Source organism: Microcaecilia unicolor, chromosome 4 (genome assembly GCF_901765095.1).
Source record: "Microcaecilia unicolor chromosome 4, aMicUni1.1, whole genome shotgun sequence".
Lineage (NCBI taxonomy): Eukaryota > Metazoa > Chordata > Amphibia > Gymnophiona > Siphonopidae > Microcaecilia > Microcaecilia unicolor.
The window spans coordinates 145,043,566-145,069,730 of NC_044034.1; the positions used below are offsets into that span (position 1 = coordinate 145,043,566).

Below are 26,165 nucleotides of genomic sequence, written 5' to 3' on the forward strand. Positions count from 1 at the left end.
AAGTTCAATGCCCGTTATTCGTATTTGGTCAAATAATATTTTTCATTATTCATATTTAGCCGAATAGTAAAATATGCTATTCAGTACAGCTTTGAATACACTCCTGTATTTAGAGTGTGATATTTTAGTCGCTGTCTGGGACACTGATCATTCCCAGAAGCTCTGGCTCTACAGAAACCATTAACATCTACTAAAGCACTACATGTAATTTGGTGAGTCATTAAGAAAGAATCTCCCCTTGCTAGTTTGACAGAATAAAGAAGGAAAGGAAAAAAGGCTTTCATAGCATGAAACCAACATCATGTCTTTACTTGTTTGCTGTTGGTTTGTGTTATGATACCAACACCCTATTCCTTAGTTTATTGACTTTTCTTTACATTGTGCTCATGACATAATTCAGGAAGGGCAAATTCCATGTCCTACTAATAATTATTAAAAGAATTAGCGAAACGCAATAGTTACTGGTCATACCTCTCTGTTCGTGACGGAATAGTAAGTATTACACTGTAGAAACATGACCTGGGAGTGAAAAGTATGGTAGAACAAGGGATTCAATCCTCGATTCTGAAAACTCCAGAACATTTGTTAAACCAGCTTGTGTGATTAATAACTAGGGGACCTTTTACTAAAGGGCAGGGCCGCCGAGAGATAGAGCCGGGCCCGGGACAAGGCCGCCCCCGGGCCCCCCCCACCCAAGGTCGTCGTCATCATCATCACCTCTCCTTCCTTCCGTGCCCCGCCCTCACGGACGTTACGTCAGGTGGGGGCGGGACATGGAAGGAAGGAGTGGCCTGCCCTGCTGCTGCTTGCTGCGAAGGAAAGAAGGCGTTTAAGGTTAGTTCCGGGAGCGACGGATGGCGGGCGGGCATGACTGCGGTGGCGCCAGGGACTTTTGTCCCCCGTCCCCCCCTCTCGGCAGCCCTGCTAAAGGGCTGGCACCCGGCAACCGGCTTGCCGCGTGCCAATCTGGAACTACCGCTGGGCTATCACAGGAGCCCGGCAGTAGGTTCCACCCCAGCGCATGCTATTTCCAGCACTACAAAAATATTTTCTATTTTTGTAGCACCGTCTTTACCTGGCGGTAATCGGGCAGGGCAACGTGCTGCCCGATTGCCGCCGGGTTAGCGCAGGTGCCCTTACCACCACCTCTATGGGTGGCGGTAAGTGCTCCACCCTGAAATGGCTGCATGGTAAGTGGTTTACTTACTGCACTGCCATTTCTTTTTTTTTTAAATTGACAGCCTTTTACACACTGTGGTAAAAGGGGGCCTCAGTGTGAGTCAAAAACATGCGCTGAGGCTAGCACAGGCCCCATTTTACTGCAGCTTAGTAAAAGGACCCTTAGTTTTGGTAGCTAGGATCACTTAAGTTCATTAGTGTATGCAGTCCAAAATTTATTTAGGGCCCTGTTTACTAAGACGCGCTAGCATTTTTAGCGTGCACCTAAAATTAGCATGCGCTAAATGCTAGAGACACCCATATATTGTCTTTAGCATTTAGCGCATACTAAAACTGCTAGGATGCCCTTAGTGCTGCTTAGTAAACAGGGCCCTTAGTTTCCTATGTCCTTTATGAGAATTTTTGTTTTGCTCGATTTATTTTTAATATATTTAATTTTGTTGCTGTTGTCGTTTGTTTCAGAAGCAATATCGCCATTAGTGCACACTCTTCTGGAAATAGTGAGACTCATTTCACTGTACAATATTCGTGAACCGTGTGCATGCTTTCAGAGGAGTATGCACTGTTTATAATATAGGAAAAACAACCCTCAATTGTGGGTTTATTACTGTCACTTAAAGTAAAAAACGGCATGAAACAACATGACTCTTTGTCATTTTAAATGAATGCACATCCCTACAGATCATTATTATGTATGCTTTTTTTTTTCATAGGGTAGAACAGGTTTCAATGCATTAAACTTACGGATAGCCAAGTTCCATAAAGTTATTCCACATCTGCTTTAAAACCATTATTACACCCATTTGCAAGCAGAGATCAATCAGACAGCCACTAGGATGACACTGCAGGAGTAAAAGTACATAAATAGAAACTATTGTTTCTCAACAAAATGTTTCAATTTTTCAGAAGACGTTTAGATCATTGTTGGAGAGGATCTGTTGACCAACAAAATAGGACAATTCAATCTTTTCCGGTATTATAGAGGTGATACATATCACCTGAGAAGGTAAGAGGCAGAATCCTTTTTAGAAATGGACACAGGTATATTCAGAATGACACACCAAAGGTTTCCCGTGGGAAAATTGTTAATCGATTGTTCCCTGAAGTGCTATATTTTCTAGAACCATCTATGCATGATTATTTCATAATAACATAACACTTATCGGCAAATAAAGACCTGCATTGTCCATTGAATCTGCCCAACAAGGAGGCCAGAGTTCAATCTGGCACTCCGCACAGGTTCCTTCATCTGTCAGTCAGACAGATTTTCACAAATTATTCAAATCATATTATTTTCATAATTATTACAATTTACCATAGTTGTGATTTCACGTTTTTTCATTGCAAATCTACATCCACATAATTTACTCCAGAAATTTCAGATTCTCTCTGTTGATAAATCCTCTTTTTACTTCTGCCTCCTTTCTTTCTCCTTACCCCCCCCCCCCCCCACCTCCATTCACCTCGGTCTCTCTCCCCCCTCTACCTAACACCTCCCACAACATTTCCTGCACTAAGAGCCTCTGGCCTGATAATGAGCTACCAATGCTGATGTTTTAAAATGCTGGTCACAATATTTTTAAAAAAATCTGAATATTCAGCATCAGTATCTGAATAGAGAAGCAATCGAAGGCTGCCCATGCCCCTCCCATGCTCTGTCCTGACACTACCTGAAGCAGGCATTAATGATTTTGATAGTACCTCTGAATATCAACAGATAGGCCTGGCCAGTGGCACTTATCCAGAGAGCAGGTGCTGCCATTTGAGTAGGTGCTTTTAAATAGTGACCCTCTCATGTCTATCAGCAGTAAAGCCTTACTGCATCCTGTTAGCTGAGCTGTTGAAATGGTGAGAAAAAATGTAGCACCTGATCCAAATCTTACAAATTCATAAAGGAATATATGAATAAAAGAGCTCACATACAATATTATATCAAAATACCACAAACACTAAGTGTGAATGCAGGTATTATCCATTTACACATTCTCCCCACCAGAAACAACTTGCCTCTCCCTGTGCTTATCATTTCTGATCAGTACTTTATAAACCATCTGAGTTGCAATCCTGTGATATGGTAACCAGGTCAGTCAGATTGTGACTTTGGCACATCATGTAACATGGTACTTCCAGAGAATTTAAGTCTCATCTGTATTAACTTTGCCATCACTCAGTTTCCGCCGACAGTTTAATTTACAACTCTCTTTGTACCACCTTGTACAGCGGGACTTCCCCACCTGTCCTCGTGACCTCTCAGGCAGTCAGCCAGTTACTATCCAGCCCTTAGTGGTCAATGTTTTATTAATGCTGGGTGCCACAGGTTGATTGACGGGCCCTTTTACTAAGCTGCGTAAGCATCTATGCGCGCCCAATGTGCACCAAAATGGAGTTACCGCCTGACTACCGCGTGGCTCGTATGGTAATTTCATTTTTGGCGTGCAACCAATACGCGCATCTGAAAAATAATTGTTATTCTCTGGCATGCATCTGCTATGCGCACCAAGTGGCATTTGACCCACGTAGGTCATTACCGCTACTGCGTGAGACTTTACCATTAGGTCAATGGTTTGCAGTAAGGTCTCAGATCCAAAATGGACGCATGCCAATTTTGATTTTGTCGCACGTCCATTTTTGGCAAAAATTTTAAAAAAGGCATTTTTTGCAGGCGCGCTGAAAAATGGATCTGCGCATGGCCAAAACATGCGCCTACACTACCACAGGCCATTTTTCAGCGCACCTTAGTCAAAGGACCCCTTAGACCCCGATACTCTGTGACACGCCATATCCAGCTACCAAAACCGAATGTTCAGGTCTTCAATGGCTGTCAGCAGTTATCCAGGCACCACTGATGACATTCAGTGGATGTTCAGTGGATAGATATCCAGGCACAATGAGACTGCCAGATTATAATCCAGACACTGGTAAGGAATGTCAACAGTGCCAAGATAACTTCCAGCTCCGAGTTTGCTCTACTCCCAAACCACTCTGGCACTACCTGGCACTCTCTACTTATGTGATGCTGAATATCTTCCCTGCACTCAGCCAGTGTGAGTTAACTGGGTTAGGAACCACTTTTACCCTGTTTACTCATGCTGAATATCAACCCCAGGTTTCAAAGCTATGCATGTGAATGCCTTTTATCTCATGCAAATTCATTATGGATATTCTGGAAATCTGGCTGGTTATAGTGTTAACCAGGAGTAGTCTGGGAAGCCCTGCACTGTGTATTTCATGCAGTAAACATATTATACACTATGCTGGGCCTGAAATGGGAACAATTTTGCTTTCTACTGCAAACCCAACAGCAATCAGACATGGATAAAGTATATGCTTAGATGATAGTTCAAATGGTTTACCTCTTCCAGTCTCCATCTTTCAAAGAGTCTGTTGTATTTCCCTGGACGCCCTGCAAACCTGTAAATGATAATGCGACACACAGTTCTTTAGTTCTGAACCTGCTTTGGTGCTGTATAAGTAATGCATAAGTTGGTGTTACTAATGACATCGTCTTTTCCTCTTCAGTAACACATTAGATCTGTATTAATGTATTCAATTGATACTAAAGATTGTCACAGTAGTGACAAGCTATGAATAATTCCAAAAGCAAAGATGGTCTTAACACTGCATGTTCATTTTCATTATTATTGATTATGAGACCTGAGTACTAATTTAAATTCAGGTTTTAGACACCTTTAAGTTTCGTGGCTTCTATCATACATACAGCTTGGGAAAAAAACCTTTGGATGATAAGGCATATTGAGCTTCTGAAGCAGATGAATCTTTAGCAGAATTTTCTAGCTATTGAAAACTCAACCTGATTTTCAATAACCAGTTTATCACCTTTGATTTATAGGAGCAGTTTTTCGGCTGCCTACATTGGCCTACGCATCTTGTGTACATTTTACTAGCAGGCTTTACACTAATTCTCATACTTCCACCTTGAAACCTGCTGAAGGTGCAGAGTACACGCAGACATTGTCCCTGATTGTAACAGCATCTGAATTTTGCTGAAAAAGTACATGCAAAGATGTGAAAGTGTCATACGTGTGCACTTCTCTTTTCTTGACCTAAACACATCTCCAGGAACATCTCTTCTCAATGGAAACAAAACTACATGCATTAATTAAATAACTCATGCTTTTTCCATTGCATTATTTATTTATTTATTCATTCATGCAGATTTATTTAACGCCTTTTTGAAGGAATTCACTCAAGGCAGTGTGTATAGTAAGAATAAATCAAACATGAGCAATAGACAATTACAGCAGTAAAAACATTCAAATAACAATACAAAGTATGGCATGGAGGGGCATAATTGAACAGAAACGCCTATCTCCATGGGCGTTTATCTCCGAGAACGGGTCCGTGAAGGGGCGGACCCAAGCGTATTTTCGAAAAAATTAGACGTCCATGTTTTATTCGCCAAGTTATGAGCTGGGCGTTTTTGCTTTTCAGCGATAATGGACAATGAAATCGCCCAGCTCAAAAACGAATAAATCCAAGGCATTTGTTCGTGGGAGGGGCCAGGAGTCGTAGTGCACTGGTCCCCCTAACATGCCAGGACACCAACCAGGCACCCTAGGGGGCACTTTTACAAAAACAGAACAAAAGGTAAAAGAGCTCCCAGGTGCATAGCACCCTTCCCTTGTGTGTAGAGCCCCCCAAATCCCCCTCAAAACCCACTGCCCACAAGTCTACACCATTACTATAGCCCTAAGGAGTGAAGGGGGGCACCTACATGTGGGTACAGTGGGTTCGGGGGGGTTGGACGACTAAGCATTAAGCAGCACAATTGTAACAGGTAGGGGGGGGGGTGGGCCTGGGTCCACCTGCCTGAAGTCCACTGCACCCCCTAACAACTGCTCCAGGGACCTGCATACTGCTGCCAGGGAGGTGGGTATGACATTTGAGGGTCAAAATAAAAAGTTGTGAAACATCATTTTTTGAGGTGGGAGGGGGTTTATGACCACTGGGGGAGTCAGGGGAGGTCATCCCCGATTCCCTCCAGTGGTCATCTGGTCATTTAGGGCACTTTTTGGGGCCTTATTCATGAAAAAACAGGGTCCAGGAAAAGTGCCCTAAATTCTAGCTAAAAACGCATACTTTTGTCCCATTATCTGTGAAATGCGCCCATCTCTGTTCGGCAGATAACCACGCCCCAGTTCCGCCTTCACCACACCTCTGACACGCCCCCATCAACTTTGTCCGCATCCGCGACGGAGTGCAGTTGAAAACGCCCAAAAATCGGCTTTCGATTATACCGCTTTATTCGTTTTTGTGAGATAAACGTCCATCTCCCGATTTAGGTCAGAACTTGGGCGTTTTTCTCGTTCGATTATAAGCTGGATAGTGTACTATTTACAATGTCAACACAATACGTAATAGAACATTTTAATTGACAGTGAAGGGTACAAGCAAAGATGGAACATACAGATAGGTAAGAGAGTAACCGGAGTTAGAAAATAAGGATGGGAAATTTTCAGATAGCTAATTTATGTGAATAAAATGCTTTCTGTCCATTGAAATCATTTTGGGGTGTAGTTATCAAAGTGGGCTACTGTTATGTTATGTTACCACTAACTTGTGCTATATTACACAAGTCCTATTTTACACAATGAGACCTAGTTACTAATAACAGTAAAATAATATGTTATAACAGTAGCTCACATTGATAACTTCCCCACTTAATTAAAGAAATAAGAAATTCCTCTACATATTAAAATCATTTCTATATGTAATAAAAGTGAGCCAGGTATAAGACAATCAAGCCATAGTGACATGTTAGCATTAGCATGTGGGCAATAAAAAAAATAACATGGGGTCCTTATCAACTCCTATTTTGGAGGCAGAAATGGCTCCCATGTCAAGTCTGTGTTTTTCAGTTAGCATGTGTTAATGTCAGCGTGCAAGCTGAATAGCACAGCCACATCTATTCTCCATCCCTGACACGTCACTTCGCAAATAAAATTGTACAAAATTAATTACTGTGTGGTTAACACACGTAAATGTCAACAACTAATGTGGAACACTTTAGCGCATGCTACATTAAGCAACCGTTTGTGCCTAATGTAGCTTGGAATAAGACATTGGTGGAATGAGGCATTATGACATCACAATATCAGTTCTGGTTACCAGAGACTGAAACTCTTCATACTAAGGGGGGAAGTTGTCAATGTGGACTACTGCTAAGATGTGTTATTTTACCACAGGTCCCATTTTAAGCAAAGAGACTTAGTTACTAATAACTGGGGTTAACAGTAAAATAACACATCCTAACAGTAGCCCACACTGATAACTTCCCCCTTAAAGAAAAAAAGAAATGTCTCTAGAAATGGAAATCACTGCTATATGTAATAAAAGTGAGCCAAGTATAGGACAATCAGGCCATTGTGACATCACTGATGAGGTTGGCTCTTATTGGTGGAATGAGGCATTATAACATCACAATATCAGCTCTGGTTACCAGAGACTGAAACTCTTCACACTAAAGAGGGAAGTTATCAACATGGGCTACCATTAAGATGTGCTATTTTAACACAGGTCCCATTTAATTCAATGATACCTAGCTAACAATAACTAGGATTATCAGTAAAGTAACCTGTCTTAACGGTAGTCTAAGCTGATAACTTCCCCGCTTTGAGTATTACTCCCTTCCCAGGGTGTTTTTTAGTTGCATAAATCCAGGTGAGAACAGGCAAATAGGGAAGTACAAGTAGTATCGGTCACAGAACATGTGGTGTCATGCCATCAAAATGTGCTGTGGTTATCACTAGCTACTGTATGAGTTCATAAGGTCATAAGCCAATTATGTTGACAATGAACTTGCAGAGAAACTTGCTTTAGAAACCATCAGGGCCGGTCATGTTTCACTGGTAGATGGCTATTTATCTGTTGCCCACTATTATTCTATAGACCTACAGTATTAGCATGTGCTAACTGCAAAAATAACTTATTATTTCCTGACAGCATTTCTATAACTGATTATATTACAATGAAAATCTACCCAGTCTTCCTAGAGTGCAGTTTTAAAAATTATTGAGGGAGCAATTTTGAAAGGCATTTATCCAGAGAAAATAGTTTGACTGAGAATGATTCTCCTCAAATGTGACAAAAGGTACATACATGTTCTGTCATGTTTATATATTTTTACACATATTAAAAGAGGCATTCTTGTGGATGTGTTTAGGAAGAAAACTGGGTATATTTTGACAGACATGCACACCATTTTGCTCTCTGTTTGGAACCCACACAAAGAGCAGGTACAAAGCACCTGGGCACTTTTCACATGCAAATTTTACACAACTCATTTTCAAAAAGCCAGAGGCAGCAGAATGAGATGGGCCACTGCCCTACCAATATTTTGTCCAACACAACATCAGCATTTAGAGAACTTGGGACAGGGTTGGAGATTGTTTATTTGGCCCCTCCAATCAAAAAGGTGTTCCACTGCCCCTTGAAAAAAGCAATCCCAGGGGTTGTTTCTCCTTAAGTCCAGGTAAGTACATGGACTAAAAATTGTGCTCCTACCCAAATAAATAGACTTCTCCCTGGAAAAAAAAAAGGTTTGTCCTCCCTTTGCATGCGCTTTCATAGTGCAATACTTTTAGCTAGGCTACAAAGAGCAGCTGTTGTCGGTGAAAAAGCTCAGGAGAGGAATACAATGTATATACAGGAGACTATTATAGGGACATGCACTGCCTATGAGCCAGACTCTAACTTGCAGTAACGATGGATGAAAGATTTCTGCAATGCTTTATATCATGTTATTCTGCCATTAGCAAAACCAGTTTATCAGCGTTTGCACTTAGACACATGTAAATAAAACCCACCTGCCAAGAAAAAAGGCGATGTAGAAGATGGAACTGTTCAAGTTGACAAATTGGAATAAGAACATTTTCAAGGCAAAGCTGTTTTCCCATTCTGAATCTGTTCTAGGATGCTCTGAAAGACGAGCGTGAGAGTTCACAAAAGGAGTTTTGTTTCTGGTTTGCAACAGAAGCAGAGGATGAATAAGCCGTGGTACACAACAAAAAATGCTTTGTCTCGACTTACAGAAGTTTAAACTCTAATGTAACAATTATTCTGGGCAAGGTGCAATTATAAAGATTCATCCCACAGCAAACACCAAGGCAATCAGAATATGACCGTCAGTCCAGTGGATTATAAGAAACTCTATTCCTGTTTTGTATGTCTGAAAACCGGTGTTTAGACATCCATTTTGTATAGATGTCCAAATCCTGATTTTATAAAGCTTGGGCACAGATGTTCAAAACTACTTATGGCAAGGGGTGTGGCCTGGGCGTGTTCTGGGTGGGGCTAAGAGGGGCCAAAATATGGAGATTTGACTCCAATTTCAGAAGGGGAAAAGGGATCTCTATATATATTTAAAAAAAGGATGTCGGTACTTGGCACATCCAGGTGACAGAAAGGTACTCTGATTGAGCAACTTTCCACTGAAGGAAGTAAGAGAAGTCAACAGTAGGCATTTTACTGTCCCTGGAGGGCTCACAATGAGTTGCAGTGGGATTTGAACTGGGATGCTCTGGTTTTCCACCTGCTGCTCGAACCATTAGGCTCCTCCCCCCATGGATGTGTATGTGACTATTTTATAATACGAAAGGGTGATCCACCTAAGTGGATGAACACTAACTCCCACGTGAAAATAACAGCACAAAAGAAAAGTGGGAAATGGACCAATGACTCCAGGAGAATGGGAGATAAATTTGAAGAACCACTTTATTAAATGACTCGACACAGACAACTGTGTTTCGGCCAAAAGGCCTGCCTCAGGAGTCTTGGTGATCCTTGTATTCTCAAGTAAGGACTTGAGGTCGAATAGTCTGGGGAAAAGTATAAGAGCCTGGTCTATCCTGGTCTAGTAAAAACCTCTCTCAGAAGCAGCAGCAACAATGGTGGTGAATCTAACAAAGCAAATCTGCAGCTGGCTTTAATAAAGGGTCCTCAAGGGGTTAAAGGACCCTTTATTAAAGCCAGCTGCAGATTTGCTTTGTTAGATTCACCACCATTGTTGCTGCTGCTTCTGAGAGAGGTTTTTACTAGACCAGGATAGACCAGGCTCTTATACTTTTCCCCAGACTATTCGACCTCAAGTCCTTACTTGAGAATACAAGGATCACCAAGACTCCTGAGGCAGGCCTTTTGGCCGAAACACAGTTGTCTGTGTCGAGTCATTTAATAAAGTGGTTCTTCAAATTTATCTCCCATTCTCCTGGAGTCATTGGTCCATTTCCCACTTATTTTATAATACGAACATTCCTCTGCTGCCACAAAGATGTTTATGTCCCTTCTTTTGCCCCCTTCAAAATTTGGAAATTTCAGTTTGTAAAATGGGTGTTGATGCTATGATGTTAACCTGATCACCATAGCCCTCTACCTGTTTTGTTATCATACTGTTAATAATAGTTCTTAGACACATGTTTGTTAGTTAATAAGATGCAAATCACATCAACTAAACATGTTAGAATGTAAGCCACATAGAACCAAATCTGTTTTGGATTATATTGAATATAAGTCTAAATAAATGGAGATACATGTGCTGGACATCACAAGCACATGGAATTCCATTTCTCATGTATTTTAGAACAGACTTGTGAAGAAACAGTGTGTTTTAAACCCGTAAAATATATTGGATATTTTCCTGTCTTAATTATGTCTTATTTGGCCAGCAGGTGGTGTTTCTTTGCTGTAAAGCTGTTACAGATAACTGTTCTTTTCTTTAGTTTGACACAAACAGGAAGCAAGAAGCAGTATATATTTGAAATCTTGTTGACTGGGCTCTGATTGGCCCAGGAGCTCATTTCCTTTAGAGTGTGCTGGTTTTGCCTCCAGTCTTAGCCAGAAAGAAAAGAAAGACAGATCTCTTTGCTGAGGTTCAGTAAACAAACAGTTATATATCCTGATCTTCTCAGGTACCTTTCAGAAAGTAAACAGATGTTTAGTTTGTGTTATAATTGATCCATATTTCAGTTACCTGTTATTGTTTGCTGATTGAACTTCTTTTGGTTCATTGTTCAATTTTTAAAGATAATAAACATTCCTTTTCAATTTATTGCCTCTGCTTGTCTGGACTGATAAAGAATCCTGGTGGTTTATGTGTTGGGTCTGTGAGTGCTTCCTGGGAACTGTGGGATAACTGGGAGTATGGCTCCAGTAACCTAGAAATCGCTGGGGATAATTTGAGAGCCGGAGACTCGCCCAGAGGCAGGGCCGGTCCTAGGGTTTCTCGCACCCTCCTGCAGCCTATTAGTCAGTGCCTCTACCCATCCAGGGGCGGGATCACTATGGCTCCGCCCCTTCAGTAGTTACACCCCTTTTACTAGCCATGGCATCATTGAAAATATTACATCTGTCTTCCTTTCCCTCCCCTCCATCTATATCCAACAATTCTCTCCCTGCCCTCCCCTCCATCCACCCATGTCCAGCAACTCCCCTGCCCTCCATCCATCTATCCATCCATATCCAGCAATTCTCCTCTTTCTCACCTGCCCTCCCCTCCATGCCCAGCAATTTCTCCTCTCTCCCTGGGCCCTTCCCCCTCCCATCCATGTCTATCCTTGTCCATCGATGCTCCTCTCCATCTTCCCTCCTCCATCCATCCATATCCAGCAATTTTCCTCCCTCCCCTCCCCTCCATGTCTAGCAATTTCTCCTGTCTCCCTGGGCCCTGTCCTCCCATCCATGTCCATCTTTGTCCATCGATGCTCCTCTCTCCCCTGCCCTCCTCCATCCATCCATATCCAGCAATTCTTCTCCCTCCCCTCCATGTCCAGCAATTTCTCCTGTCTCCCTGGGCCCTGCCTTCCCATCCATGTCCATCAATCAATGCTCCTCTCTCCCCTGCCCTCCCGCTCCCATGTCCACCTGCTCGCCTTCTTCTCAGGTTTAAATCTTGTGTTTAAATTCACCTCCGACGACGCAGCAGCTGCGCAGCATCAATGAAAGCGCTGCTGCCGACATCTCCCAGCCTTCCCTTTGCTCGTTCATTCCCTCAGTGTCCCGCCTTCTTCTGACTTCATTTCCTTGCGAGGGCGGGACACTGAGAAGGGAACGAATGAGTGAAGGGAAAGCTAGAGACGTCGGGCAGCAGCGCTTTCACTGATGCTGCGCAGCTGCTGCGATGTCGGAGGTAAATTTAAATACAAGATTTAAATGCCCTAGCGTGGTGCAGGTACCAGAGCAGGAAACCGAAGGCAGGGCTGCTGTCGGGGTCCCGGGAGCTGAGGTAAGCGGCGAGGGTCAACATGGCGCGGTGGCGCCCTCCAGAGGTCGGCACCCTCCTGCCATGCTTACCTCGCTTACTGGGTTGGACCGGCCCTGCCCAGAGGCAGTTGTGACCCAGTCGGTGGGAGGAGGGTGCAAGTGTAGAGCACAAGCGGCAGGTGCAGGTGGACCTGAGCTGTGCTGAGTGGCTGCAGGGTAACCCCAGGCAGGTGGCTAGGCATTTTGTGACAATGCCGGATGTCCCTATGTGAAGTACAGATTTGGATGGCCATATTTTGAGTTTGACATATCCTTTCTAAAACGCTGCTCTAAATGAATAATCTTTGGTGGAATTAATTTTATATTATACAGAACAAGTTTTGCACATGAAAGGCCTTTTATAAATATGCAAGGCTGTTTATAAACGTAAAAAGTATACATGTTTATTCCAGAACTTGATATACCACCTTTACTTAAAACAAGAACATAAGAATAGCCATACTGGGTCAGGCCAATGGTCCATCTAGCCCAATATCCTGCTTTCAAAAGTGACCAATTCAGGTCCCAAGTACCTGGCAGAAACCTATTTAGTAGCAACATTCCATGCTAACAATCCTAGGGCGGGCAGTGGCTTCCCCCATGTCTATCTCAATAACAGACTATGGACGATTCCTCCAGAAATGTGTCCAAACCTTTTTTAAACCCAGATACACTAACTGCTGTTACTACATCCTCTGGCAAAGAGCTCCAAACTTAACTATTTGTTGAGTGAAAAAATATTTCCTCCTATTTGTTTTAAAAGTATTTCCATGTAATTTCCTTGAGTGCCCCCTAGTCTTTGAATTTTTAAAAGAGTAAAAAATCAATTCACTTCTACTCTTTCTACACAACTCAGAATTTTGTAGACCTGAATCATATTTCCCCTCAGTCGTCTTTTTTTCCAATCTGAAGAGCCCTAACCTATTTAGCCTTTCCTCATATGAGAGGAGTTCCACCCCCTTTATCATTTTGGTCGCTCTTTTTTGAACCTTTTCTAATTCTGCTATATCATTTTTGAGATATAGCAACCAGAACTGAACACAATACTCAAGGCGAGCCATTATAGTATTCTCAGTCTTATTTACCATCCCTTTCCTAATAAGTCCTAGCATCCTGTTTGTTTTTTTTTGGCTGCCGCCGCACACTGGGCAGAAGATTTCAGCATATTGTCTACAACACCTAGATCAAAGCAGTTTACATAAAATAATATTTAAAGGAGCCAAGGAGAATCAGAAAAGAACTCCATTAAAACAGGGAAGAAACCATTCACACAGACCATAGGGCAGAAAATTATCACTTCAAGGGCAAACTGAGAGCAAGTTTAAAGAAATAGCTTTTCAGGAGCAACTTGAACTTAAACACATACATTAAACAGAGACATGAATGGGTGCTCCCAAGAGCACAGCATGCATGCTGCCAGAGTGAAGTTGCCATGTATGCCTGTATTTTAGAAAATACCCGGTACCTCTATGGAGTGGGTGTACATTTATGTATGCCATTGAGGCTGCTTCTGACAGCCCACTTCATAGAGGAAAGCCATGTAGGTGCTTGATGTTACCTTTACAGAATAGAATTATGATAGACATCGGTAACACCCCGTTCAAGGGGCAAGCGTGGGCCTGTGGAATAACACAGCCGGACAAGAGATATAAGTGAAAACAAGTGTTTTATTTAGTTTAATCCTGAGGCCTGTTATGTCACAGGACCAGGCACAAAAGACAGAATGCCTCTGTAGTTCAATCAGCAGTCTTAAGCAAGGCCTGAGCACACTCTGTGGCTGGTAGGAAGTTCCCGCCCCAAATACAGCCTGGGAGTCCTTCTCGGTTCTCTCTCTGAGTACTAGGTGTGGCTCCAACCAGACGTCAGAGCAAGGCTTGACAGTTTCAAACAAGAAGCAAAAGCAGCTTAGCTCAACCAGGTCATAATTCTTCATCACAGGTGGTCACATACACTGGGCCTCCTTAACCTCAGTCAGGTCTTGTCTTATGTACTTCCTCCTCCTGGCTCACTTCCTCCTGGGTGGGTCTACTGCTCTTAAGGTGGGTCAGGCTGTCTAAGGGACTGTTCTTAAGGGTGAAGGGCAGAGTTCTATAAATCCCCTCACTACATCTTTTTGGACTTTATATCCATGAAACCTGTTATAAAATTAGCCTGGTGTGTCAGAGGTTAGGTAGGAAAAAAGAAACGGAGGAGCTAAGTGTTGATAGAGGTCCCAAATTGTGCTAAATTGCACAGTAATGATACTGCTGGATCAAGCCCCCACAAGGCAGATGAAAGGTCACCTAGCAGGCGGGATTTTGTACATTTAAAGAATGCGGTAGATTGCAAAGCATGGACAGCAGGCTGACTTGACTTCATTTTTGACATGAGTGATTTTCTACAGGTGTTATAACAGAGGGGAGGTGTCTTTACCGTAGCTGCTGGTGGTATGAGTTATAAGCCAAGCAAGAGACACATAGGTGGTCAACCTTAGAAGGCTGCTGGCAGTCTCAGTAGGGGAAAAAGGGTAGTCTGAGTGGGCCAAATGATTTTTGTCAGTACCTACTACAGTATATTTTAAAATATCAACAATTGCAATGAGAAGAAGGTGTCAAACTTTCTATTATTTTAATTTAAGAGTAGACTGCCTCACACTCGGAGCATCCTAAACCAGATTTGCTTGGGCTCATGTCTTTCTAGTAGTTCTAAGTCTGATACATTCAAGTACAGCAGGTATTTTTCCGTCCTTGGAGGCCTTACAATCCTTGGGGCTTTTTTTTTTTTTTACTAAGCTGTGATTAGAAATGGGCTTATCATACCCTTATGAGGTTCTTTCTGGCTCGCTAAGCCTATTTCTCGCACGACCATAAAGCCGGAATATTTTATTATATATTTTCTTTGGCTGTGCACTAATGTTAGCATTAACGGATGGGCAATAAAAAAAAAATTAACACGGTGGTCCTTATCATCTCCTATTTGGAGGCAGTAACGGCTCCCGTGTCAAGTCTGTGTTATTCAGTTAGAATATGTTAGTGTCAGCGTGCAAGCTGAATAGCACAGTCACACCCATTCTCCACCCCTGTCATATCCCTTCGCAAAAAAATTGTACAGAATTAATTACTGTGTGGTTAGCACATATAGATGTCAACAACTAATGCGGAACACTTTAACGCATCCCACATTAAGTAACCATTTGTGCCTAATGCAGCTTTTAATAAGGACCCTAAGTTTGTATCTGAGGCAATGGAGGGCTAAGGAGTCCTTTTAATAAGCTTTGGTATAAAGTGGCCTGTGGTAGTGTGGGTGTGTTTTTGGAGCACTCTGGGCCATTTTTTAGTGCGGCTGGGAAAAAAGGCTTTTTTCAATGGGGGGCAGTAAATGGTCGTGTGCTAGAACTAAAAGTAGTGTGTGGCTAGTTATTGCCTGAGCCCTTACCACCACCCACTGACCTAGTGGTAAGGGCTCGTGCGCTACACGCATGGTACTCATGCAGCAAGCGTCACTGTGGCCACGCTGCTGATTACCGCTGGGAATGCCCCCGTGGTAGAAAATAGAAAAATATTTTCTACCGCGGGAAACAGCACATTCCAATTTCAAAATTACTGCCGGGCGGGTGTACTAACTGGGCGGTAGTGTTGATTTGGCGCACGTTACACACGTGGTAGCCCTACCGCCACTTTGTAAAAGGGCCCCTAAGTGACTTGCCCAAGATCACAAGAAGCATTCATTCATCCATGCCGCGTGGCCGAGAAGAGGACTTTCGGCTGGCGGGGGTTGGGGTGCCCCGCCAGCACAGGTACGCGACGCCGGCGGGGGGGAGGGTTGGCGGCAGGGGAGGGGGGCTCGAGAGGGTCGTGGCAGGGGGGTCCAGGGGTCAAGAACTCTGAGGGGGGGTCTGGAAATCGTAGGGAGGAGGTCTGCAAATCGGAGGAAGGCAGGGAAGTGGGGTCTGGAACTCAGGGGGAGAGGGAGGGGGGTCTGCAAATTAGAGGGAGGGAGGCAGGGAGGTGGGGTCTGGAACTCGGAGAGAGAGGTCTGGAACGGAGGGGGGTCTGGAATTGGGGGGGATGGGGGTCTGAAACTCAGAGGGGGTCTGGAATTCGGAGGGAGGGAGGGGGGTCTGGAACTGGGGGGGACGGGGTCTGGAATTCGGAGGAGGCGACGAGAGGGGAGGGGGGAATGCACCACCTGTACAAAAACTAAAAAAAAAACAACCCAAAACGGGGGGGGGGGGGGGGGACGACGACCCTGGAACTCTGAGGAAATGAGGGAGGGAGGGAGGGGGGGACGATGATCCTGGAACATGGAGGAAGGGGGGACACTAGAACTGGGTGGGAGGGAGGGCCCCAGGCACACACACTCTCTCTCACAGACACGCACTCACACACAGTCGCACTCACTCTGTCACACACACACACTTGGAGATTCACTCTCTCTCTCATACACAGTCACTCTCACACACACTCTGTCAAACATACACACTCCAAGGAAAACCTTGCTAGCGCCTGTTTCATTTGTGTCTGAAATGGGCCTTTTCTACTAGTGTATATATATATATAATAGTGGCAGGTAATGAATCAAGGGTTAAAGGTTATACTGTTAATATACTTCATGGGTGTGTATTCAGCTTGTTTGTATGCCTCACATATTTTAGTGCACAGAAAATTGATTTAACACACGTTAACCTACCTAACAAGCATAGATTGGTTTTGTCTACTCCATCTCAAACACCTTGGGAGTCTACTCAACACAGAACCTTTTTTTGGAACCCTTTTACTGGACTAATCTACCTTTAACACTCTGATCTGAGAATCTTACCAAAGATTTAAATCTAAAGTTAAAACTCATTTGTTTAATATTGCCTTAAGTGTCTGAGGATTTTTAGCAAACAGCAGAGAGGCTTTTCATATCTGCACCAGGAGTGATGCAAAAGAAAACAGATCCCAGGTGCATTGCTCCAAAACAAAATGTCTTTATTAAAACAATCACCTGACAATTTTTATCCCCTATGTATTACAGCAGGTTCTGCTGAAGGAAAGGAGGCCTATATAGCTACCTATATTTTTATTTATTATTTTAAGTTAAGATGAGTCTTTTCTATTTTTTTATGGGGTTCTTTTCTTTCTCTCGATTTGTTTAGATGATTGTAAACCACCTAGACTTGTTCGCAAATTAGGCACTATAGCAAACTGATAATAAATAAATATACTAATGCATGTTAAACTATTTTATTAAACTAAATGTGTGAAATAACCTGAAAAAAAAAATCATACATCAAGAATATTTCTGAACATTCCGAAAAAACAAAAACACTTAAGTTGTTTTTTTGTTCCCTGTGCACATCACTTGTATACTTTACATGGCTCAGCAAGTAAACCATCTTTGTTTTTTCCACTTGAAGGTTGTGAATGTGAAGGAATGGCAAGTCTAAAGAACAGTTACATGGGGTCACACTGTATGGAGGAAAATACCCAGGTTGCTCAACACCTGAATTTTATTGCAGTAATGTATTCTCTCCCTTGACCTGTGTATTCCCTGTGTCTTTCCTTTTAGATATTTCCAAGAAATTCACAGCACTTTAGACTTGCTTGTGCAATTTTCCTTCAACAACATAAAACATTTATATTACTAAAGCAGTTATACACACTTAGCAGTAGAATAAATGCACTTACCTAAGTTAGTTAGGAGATATGCAACTTTTTCATACACCTTAAACAAGAAGCAAGCATTATATGTACCAAGTTATTCATGTCATACTGGTTCTATTTGTTTATTCATTTATACAGTTGGAACAATAGTTTTAATATATGGCTTATATAATCAAAAATGTCAAGCTACATATACTGTATGTTAATTTATTATATGGGTCTTTGAGGCTGATGTAAAAAGCTGTAAATGATATGGCACATGCAATTTCCATGGTAAAGAATCAAACAGTTTACACAATCACATTTGTGAAATTTTGTGTGTGCTTAATACTTGAAATTTGATGTTTGCAAATTTGTTTAATGAACTGATAACCCATGCAGATTGGCTCACAAGTTAATCTGCATAGGCAAATTTTACAAGCAGGTAGAGTTAATTAGCTTTGCCAAAAATATCCACCATTACACAGATTTTTTCCTCCTGAAAAAATACAAGGCAGGGTAGACCAGAAGGAAAACAGCAACACAAACCAAACGTGAAGCAAAACAGTGAAGCTGGCCTCAGATGGAACAATAAGGCAGAGCCAAACATTGGAGCAGTGGTGTAGCCATGGAGGGCCTTGGGGGGCCTGGTCCCCCCAATTTGGGTTTGGGCCCACAAAGTCTGATGGTTTGGGTGGTGAGGATCCCCAAGCCCTGCCAGCAGAAGCTTTCCTGCAGCGATATTCGCTGCCATACTGCCTGCCCTGCTTCACCCTCCCCGCATCACACATGCTTAATTTCACTAAAACCAAGCATGCGCGCTGGGGCAGGAAAGCAGGGCAGGCAACGCGGCGCTAAGTATTGCCACAGGAAGGCTTCTACTGGCAGGACTTGGAGACCCCTGCAAGACCAGGTATGTGGGGTTGCGGCTGTGCTTCCCCCACTTTGGTCTCAGGCCCCCCCCCCCCCCCAAATCAAGGTCTGGCTATGCCTTTGTGTTGGAGCAAGCCAATTTTATTAAAGGACCTGACACAGCCTGTGTTTCGGCGAGTGCCTGCATCAGGGGTCCAAATGGTACGTTGCAATAGTACATCACTTCATGTAGAACTTCATCAATTATGATAATTAAATGTCCAAAGGATATTCTTCCAGTGCCCATTTTTAAGCGTCATTTATAGAGTTCCCCTTATGCTGCCTTTGTCTCCACAAACTCTACTGGAAGGCTGTTCTTTACATCCTCCTTCCTTTAAATTACCCCTGAGTCCACCCCCTTTTAACCCTCATTCTATAATCCCTTGTTCCAGAGCTTCCTTGTTCGTCCTGTACATTTATACCTTGGAGATATTAAATGTCTTGGCCATATCTCTGTCAAAACAGTAGATAAGTTAATCATAGGATTCTGATGGATAACAGAGCTTATCAGCTTCATTCACTAGACAATCTCCATACATTATATTGGTGTCTTTTTGTAGTTTCTGTTTCTCCCACCTATGGATGTTTCTGTGCTACACAACAGTCCCTGTACTGGCCAGAGAGAGAAGATGCTTCCTCTGAGATTGACATACTTTAAATAGCTACAGGCTTCCATCAAACTCCCCTCCCAATGTAATCACTTCTGTAATGTGCCCAAATCTCAGAACTATAGTGGAGAGAAAAATGGAAAACTGATTTCCAGAGACTAAGCAACATGACTGAATAGAATATTTGTATTTTCACAGGCTATATCTTCTGATTATCAAAAAAGTAGAAAATGAGAGAAAAACAAAGGAAAAAAAAGAAAACTTACAACATTAAGAGACATGATGATCATGAAATTGATGCAGACTCCGGTGCCAGATGTTGCAAACTGCCAGTACTTTTTGATGAAATACCATTGGAATGATGCAAACTGTTCCATAGCAACCAGACGATAGACCACAACTGCAAAGACCGCAGTCAGCACCAAAGAAATCTAGAAGAATTGAAGTCCATCATGACGTGAGAATTATCTTAAAAATCTAGACAACTTATGAATTCTACTAGGTAAGAGTTTCAGCAAGCAGAGCCGGCCCTAAACATGAGTGTGAGTGGCCTCTCCTGGATTGAGCAAACAATTGTGCAAATCAGGCCCCATAATAAGTCTCTGCACATCATAGAGGCCAGCTCTGTGGGTGCATGAGCACCCCCAATATTGAGCAAACTCCTTGACTGTGTCCAGGGAGGAGTAATTTCCATTGGGCTTAGAACCTTAATCATTCTGAAATCTGGTTCCAGTGTTGCACATGGCTCTACATTGTTCAGAGGCTGCACCTGTCAGAATGTGGCAGCTGTTTTGCAGCCCAATGCATGTTGTTGCATTACTAGAATGCAATCAGTTTTAAAGTATGGTGAAAGTCCTCCAGGGTGGGGGGGGGGGGGGGGGAACACCGATATCCCACAGGGAAACAATAGCGGAAAACAGAGGAGTGGGAAATAGACAAGGCAATCCTGAGACAAACGAGGAGACTTCAGTTGATTTGGAACACTTTATTGGTGAAGACTCAACACAGTACTGTGTTTCGGCTGGTAGACTGCATCAGGAGTCTTTAAATAAAATGCAACACCAACAAAAGGTCAAAGACTGTAGGTTCAAAAAAGAGGAACAATGTGATCTTTAAAAAGACCTTTGAGTGAAATAGCGTGAGTACTTAATTGAGCTGAACATATCTTCAAACACTCCTCTGTTTTCTGCTATCAATTTAAAAGTACTCATGGATATGGCCACATACACATGTAAATATCCTCTTACAAAATACTGACTGGCGAATACGCTATTGACAAGATGGCGTGTACAGAGCGGAGTTTGGGCAGAGAGTGCATGTATGCACATAGATGGTGGAAAAAGATGACACCTTTTTATTAGACCAATGGACATGGATTTTAAATTTAATAATGGGGTGGAGGGGAATATTCAAAACTGCTTATTTTGGTACAAAGTGTACAAGTGTGCTTTGAGACAATTTTCAAAAGGAAAGTACGAAAAAAGACTCAGAAAGAATGCATTGCATGCATTCTTGCCTTCCCAAGTTAACACTGCTCTGTAATGCCTCCAAATAATGCAGGTGAAATTACCTGTGATGTGGAGCAACCTCTGTGACATTACTCACACAGTTTTCAAAGATCCCAATTCTGTAAGTAAAATGCTGTTTTATCAGTGGAAACACCTCTAAAAATGCTCTCTATGTAGTAAATTTAAAAGCATTTTATGCAGGTCTATATACAGATCTGCTTTGAATATTTGCATAAGGTTACTGACACTGAGTGGAGATAGTTTTGAGTGGCTGGTGTTAACACATACACTTTATAAAACGAAATGGAAAAGATGTGTGTACTATGTGGCAGCTGTAAAGTGTGCAGGGACCTTCCAGGGAGGAATTTTCAAAGGAAAAGTATATGAATACTTTGTCTTTGAAAATTGGTGCAGCTTATGTGCATGGGCTATGCAAATGTAAGGTCCCTCTATGGGGGTAAATTCTGTATATAACAGGGTATCTGTGTGAAGGCTCTTTAAAAGTTGATTTTATGGAAAATAAATATGTTTTTTTGGGAACCTGAACAACTCAGTGCCTTTCTGAAATTAAAAAGAGCACCCACTGGATCCAAGGAAGGAGAAAAATAAGATTAAGAAATAGGAGAGAAAAAAATGGCAAGGCCAATTTCTAATATATATGTTTCTTTTTCTTTATACACCTTACTTTTTCACATGCCCCCCCCCCCCCCCCATAAGTGGTCTAAGGAAGAGATGTATGATTTTCTTTGTATAACATGTACCTGTTTAAATTTAATTTCTCTATATTGCAATTTGCAAGTGAATTTATATAACTTGTAAAGTTTAACTGAAATTAATAAAAAAAAATAAATAAATAAAAAAGTGTCGATTTTATGACTAGCCCCTCTTTTACAAAGCTGCACAATAATGCCGACATAGCCCATTCACTTTGAATGGGCTGTGTTGACATTATTGCACCGGCAGCCGTTAGCGCGGCTTTGTAAAAAAAAAGGGAGGGGAGGGTAAGTTATATAAGTCAGAACTCAAATCCTCCTCACTACCATCAATATTTTTATATATATAGCTAGATCATCAGAAGGTAGACTCAATTAACCATGCCGTTATACACAAATATTATTATATATATTTTATACATTTATTTTCTTTTCTTTTGGTTTTTGTTTTTTAATTTGTTCTTCCTTTCTTAAATAACTTTTAAACAGTCCAATTTGCAAAGAAAGTATTTAACTCATAAGCACTTATCTTTGTCATTCAGAAAATAGGTTAGATAAGTACTTTTGGAAATTGGCCTCTGTGTATGATATCTATATCTATCTATCTACACATATATATATAAGAAAGTGGGTGGGACAGATTAGGTCCCTGAAAATTAATTGGGAGGAGGGGAGTAAGACTGATGTTTCGCCCAGGCCACCCAATACGGTTGCACTCTCCCTGTGTGTACTTAAACGTGCATATTTGACCATGTAATCAATAGACCTTCTACTGTGTAAAAAATGCTTTACTTATGGGATATGCTTTAGAAATGTATCCTACCTTTTCATACAGATATAGGGAAATAATTGCACCTTTAAGATATTGACCTTACCATGAAGAATATTCCTGAGACAGACACCATTAGTCGACTGAGTTTGTCGGAGAAAGGCTGAAAGGGTTCAGGCTTTCCAGTGATTGGATTCACACGTTCAACCTCAGAATATTTTGCTTCAAACTGGGGGCGCAACTCTTCCTGTTAAGAGAGAGTCAGTGTATGAGATTTTGTGTGCAAGTTTTGTCATGTATATATTTTATATCCCTATGTAATAACTAAAGACTGAAAGTTTGCCTTCTGGACAACAAATAGAAGCTTCTCGGAAAAGCCATCCATTTATAGTAAGTGCTACAAGATGGAAGGATGACAAAAAAGATGTTTGGACGAATCTTAAGATTTCTGTGTGTGCACTGGAGAAATTATTTTATTTTCCTTTAGTATATGTAGAATAGTTAATAGATGCACTTCATCTGTATGTCTCTAGTCTAATGAGAAAAAGCTACGAGCTTAGCTTTATAAAGCTTTCCAATATGTAAAATCCATTTTTACTTGTAGAAAGCAAGTTATGCAAAAGTTATCACCATATACGCGCATATAAGGATACATCAGGAGAGATCTTATATGGGTTATTTGGAGTTTGAGCATGTATTTTGTAAAATGGAAATTATAACCCATGCAGATTGGCTCACAAGTTAATCTGCATAGCCAAATTTTACAAGCAGGTAGAGTTAATTAGTTTTGCCAAAAATATCCATCATTACACAGATTTTTTTTCCTCATGAAAAAAATACAAGGCAGAGCAGACCAGAAGGAAAACAGCAACACAAACCAAACGCACAGACCAAGCACTGGTGTATTAACGCCTGTTTCAGAGCAAACATAAATACACATATGTATTTGCCATTGTTGGTTATATACATAAATGGCTGTTTTAGAAGGGGAAGGATAAGGTAATTCTATTAATTGGCGCCTAGATTTATGTAAAAAGAAAACAGGAGTGAACCTCTGCAGAAGTGAACACAGCAACAAAGAAAGGAAGGAAGGAGGAAAAAGCCAGGAGATCACTATACTGACTTCATTCTAGAAGAACCTGACTTGGTCAAGATTTGCCTTTGCCTTCATCAGGGATCATCAGATTCTTCATCAATACAAGAAATAAAAGACACCATCAGCTGGCTGAAGAGAGAGGTTGTTACTTGTTTTGGCTGATGATTTAATTTGCTGATGGTGCTTTTTTTTAATTTCTTGTACTGAAGAATCTGTTGACCCCTGAAGAAGGCAAAGCTGAATCTTGGCCAATTCGGGTTCTTCTAGAATGAAGTCAGTTTGGTAAACTCCTGGCTTTTTCCTCCTTCCTTGGACCAATTTTGCTGTTTGTGTTGTCTTGATATACAGTATGGACCACTTAAGTGTGTTATAGGTACCAATAACGGGTAGCTAATGCAAAAGTGACCTAGGCACTATTCTATAGAGCAGTGCCTAAGAGCTACAGCAAAGGGGGTCGTACACATGAATGGTCCTGGGCATGTCTTCAATTGACACATGTAACTTATAGAATACTGTCAGTCATGCACATCACTTGGTGCATTGTAGGCAGGCACATCTACGCCTGCCATTGACATGACCTGGTCGCACCTAAACTTAATAAGAGTAGAGGGTGGACAATGGACACTCCAACACAGGAACTGGTGCTTAAAAGTTGCTTTATTTGCTATATGTTTGTATTTAGTTTTGAACTGAGTCTTTTGGACAGCTTTACCTCTATTCGTTTGAATATATTGTGACCCCTGAGGCAGGCGTTTTATTAAGCTGAAACACGGACCGTGTTAGGTCCTGCTGTACTAGTACTCAATAAAGCAACTTTTAAGCACCAGTTCCTGTGTTGAAGTATCTATTGTCCACTCTCTACTCTTATTTGATTGGACTTTCTACATGGAGATTCTTCCTGTTCGTTTGTTGTTCCTCACACCTAAACTTAGGCACACCCAAGAAGACTTGCACTAGTATTCTATAAAGGCACCTTGACACATGGATGCCATTATAGAATTGGCACCTAGTGTTCATCATTGGCATATCTAAATGGTAGTGCCATTTGCTATGTTTACTTTTCCTAAGAACCATAAAACAGAAGGACCTCAAAAGTCCAGCTATTTCTGTAATACCTTCTGATCAAAAGATCACCCAAAACACTAGAAAGAGTAGATACAAAGCTTAATAAAATGTCAAGAAAAAGTAAAAAAAAAAAAAAAAAAGAAACACAAAATATAATAACATAAACAAACACATACACAGTTCAATAATGTTCACACATAAAAAAATTTCAGCAACTAAGAAAAGATTTAATCACTAACCTTTGGGCATCATTTCACAGAGATCAACAATTCCATCATTACTTAGTTAATCAAGCTCATTACTGTCTAATTACTCCATCACATCCTAGACATATTTCACAGACCAAGCAGAATATCCCTTAGAAATTACTGGGGAAAAAACAAAACAGTCAATATTCAGCAGACATAACCAGGTAAGAGAGACTCTTACCCCATTATATCATGCTGACTGTGATCCCCAGATAGTGTCACTGAAAATTCAGGTGCACCACCGTAGCACTATCTGGTTAGTGCCAGGGTGGTGTGGAAGTGGAGTAGAGGTGGACCCAGAAGTTAGCTAATATTCAGGGCCAGTGTCCAGACAACTGGGCAAGCAGGACTGCAGCAACAGCTGCCCTAACCTGCCCAGATAGGCATCTGGTTACTGGCACTGAGTATCGGAAATACCTGGATAGTTTCTGATGGTTAGTTAAGACCTGGATATTTAGTGCTGGTGCTAGATTAGGCCTGGCATTGAATAGACAGGTCAAATTTAGCTCAGAGTGGTCAGCGCCTTAGAATTTTCTGACTGCTGTTGAATTTCGGGCCCCCATGCCTTACCATGCAAAGTGGAGACTGCCTTGAAAAGGTCTAGATTCCCTGCCTGGCCTGAATCAATCCAGCCAGCCCTTTACCCTGCAGATTATTTTTGAGCCCTGCCCTAGTCCCACCACAAAAGCTCCTTTATACTTGGCTCCCAATGAGCAGTATGAAGCTCCATGTAATACACTGTGAGCCATCTTACTATAGATTTCATACAGAAAATGTGGGCTTGTGCTATATCTTACCTCCTCGTCTTCCCAGTCTAGGAGATCCCAGTCATAAGTAAGCACTGCTCGCCTCCTTTTCCAAAACTCAAGAAAGACAGTCGCTGCGAACAAAGTCACATCAGAAGCTATGTTATACTTCCCATTCCATCCTCAGTTTAAGAGTTTCAAAAAGGGATCCATTTTAGGGTATATAATCTGTTTTTGAAATATGACCCAAACATTTCAGTACAAATCAGATAGACATCCTTCTATACAGGAGTGTCATTATTTCTGAACACTTTCATGTTCTGCTTTGTGCTCTGTTGAACTGGGGTTGGCTTGTTGCTCTTGTTTAATATTCATTTGTTAAGTCCATCATGACAAATTTGGAGCTTTGGGTCATCAGTCTAGGCCTAAATTGTGCCTTAATAAATAGTATTTGTCCAT

The 26,165-nt window shown here is 41.7% G+C and overlaps 1 protein-coding gene across 1 annotated transcript in view; it reads right to left on the minus strand.

Annotated features, from left to right (window-relative positions):
- Positions 1 to 26,165, minus strand: part of ANO3 (anoctamin 3) — a 397,666-nt gene that overhangs the window by 15,730 nt on the left and 355,771 nt on the right. The window contains exons 13-19 of the mRNA XM_030200697.1: positions 25,758 to 25,840; positions 22,658 to 22,798; positions 19,828 to 19,992; positions 18,087 to 18,123; positions 9,006 to 9,117; positions 4,533 to 4,590; positions 1,924 to 2,021 (exon numbers count right to left, since the gene is read on the minus strand). Coding sequence (XP_030056557.1) covers positions 1,924 to 2,021; positions 4,533 to 4,590; positions 9,006 to 9,117; positions 18,087 to 18,123; positions 19,828 to 19,992; positions 22,658 to 22,798; positions 25,758 to 25,840 — 694 coding nt within the window. The remainder of the gene's footprint in view (positions 1 to 1,923; positions 2,022 to 4,532; positions 4,591 to 9,005; positions 9,118 to 18,086; positions 18,124 to 19,827; positions 19,993 to 22,657; positions 22,799 to 25,757; positions 25,841 to 26,165) is intronic.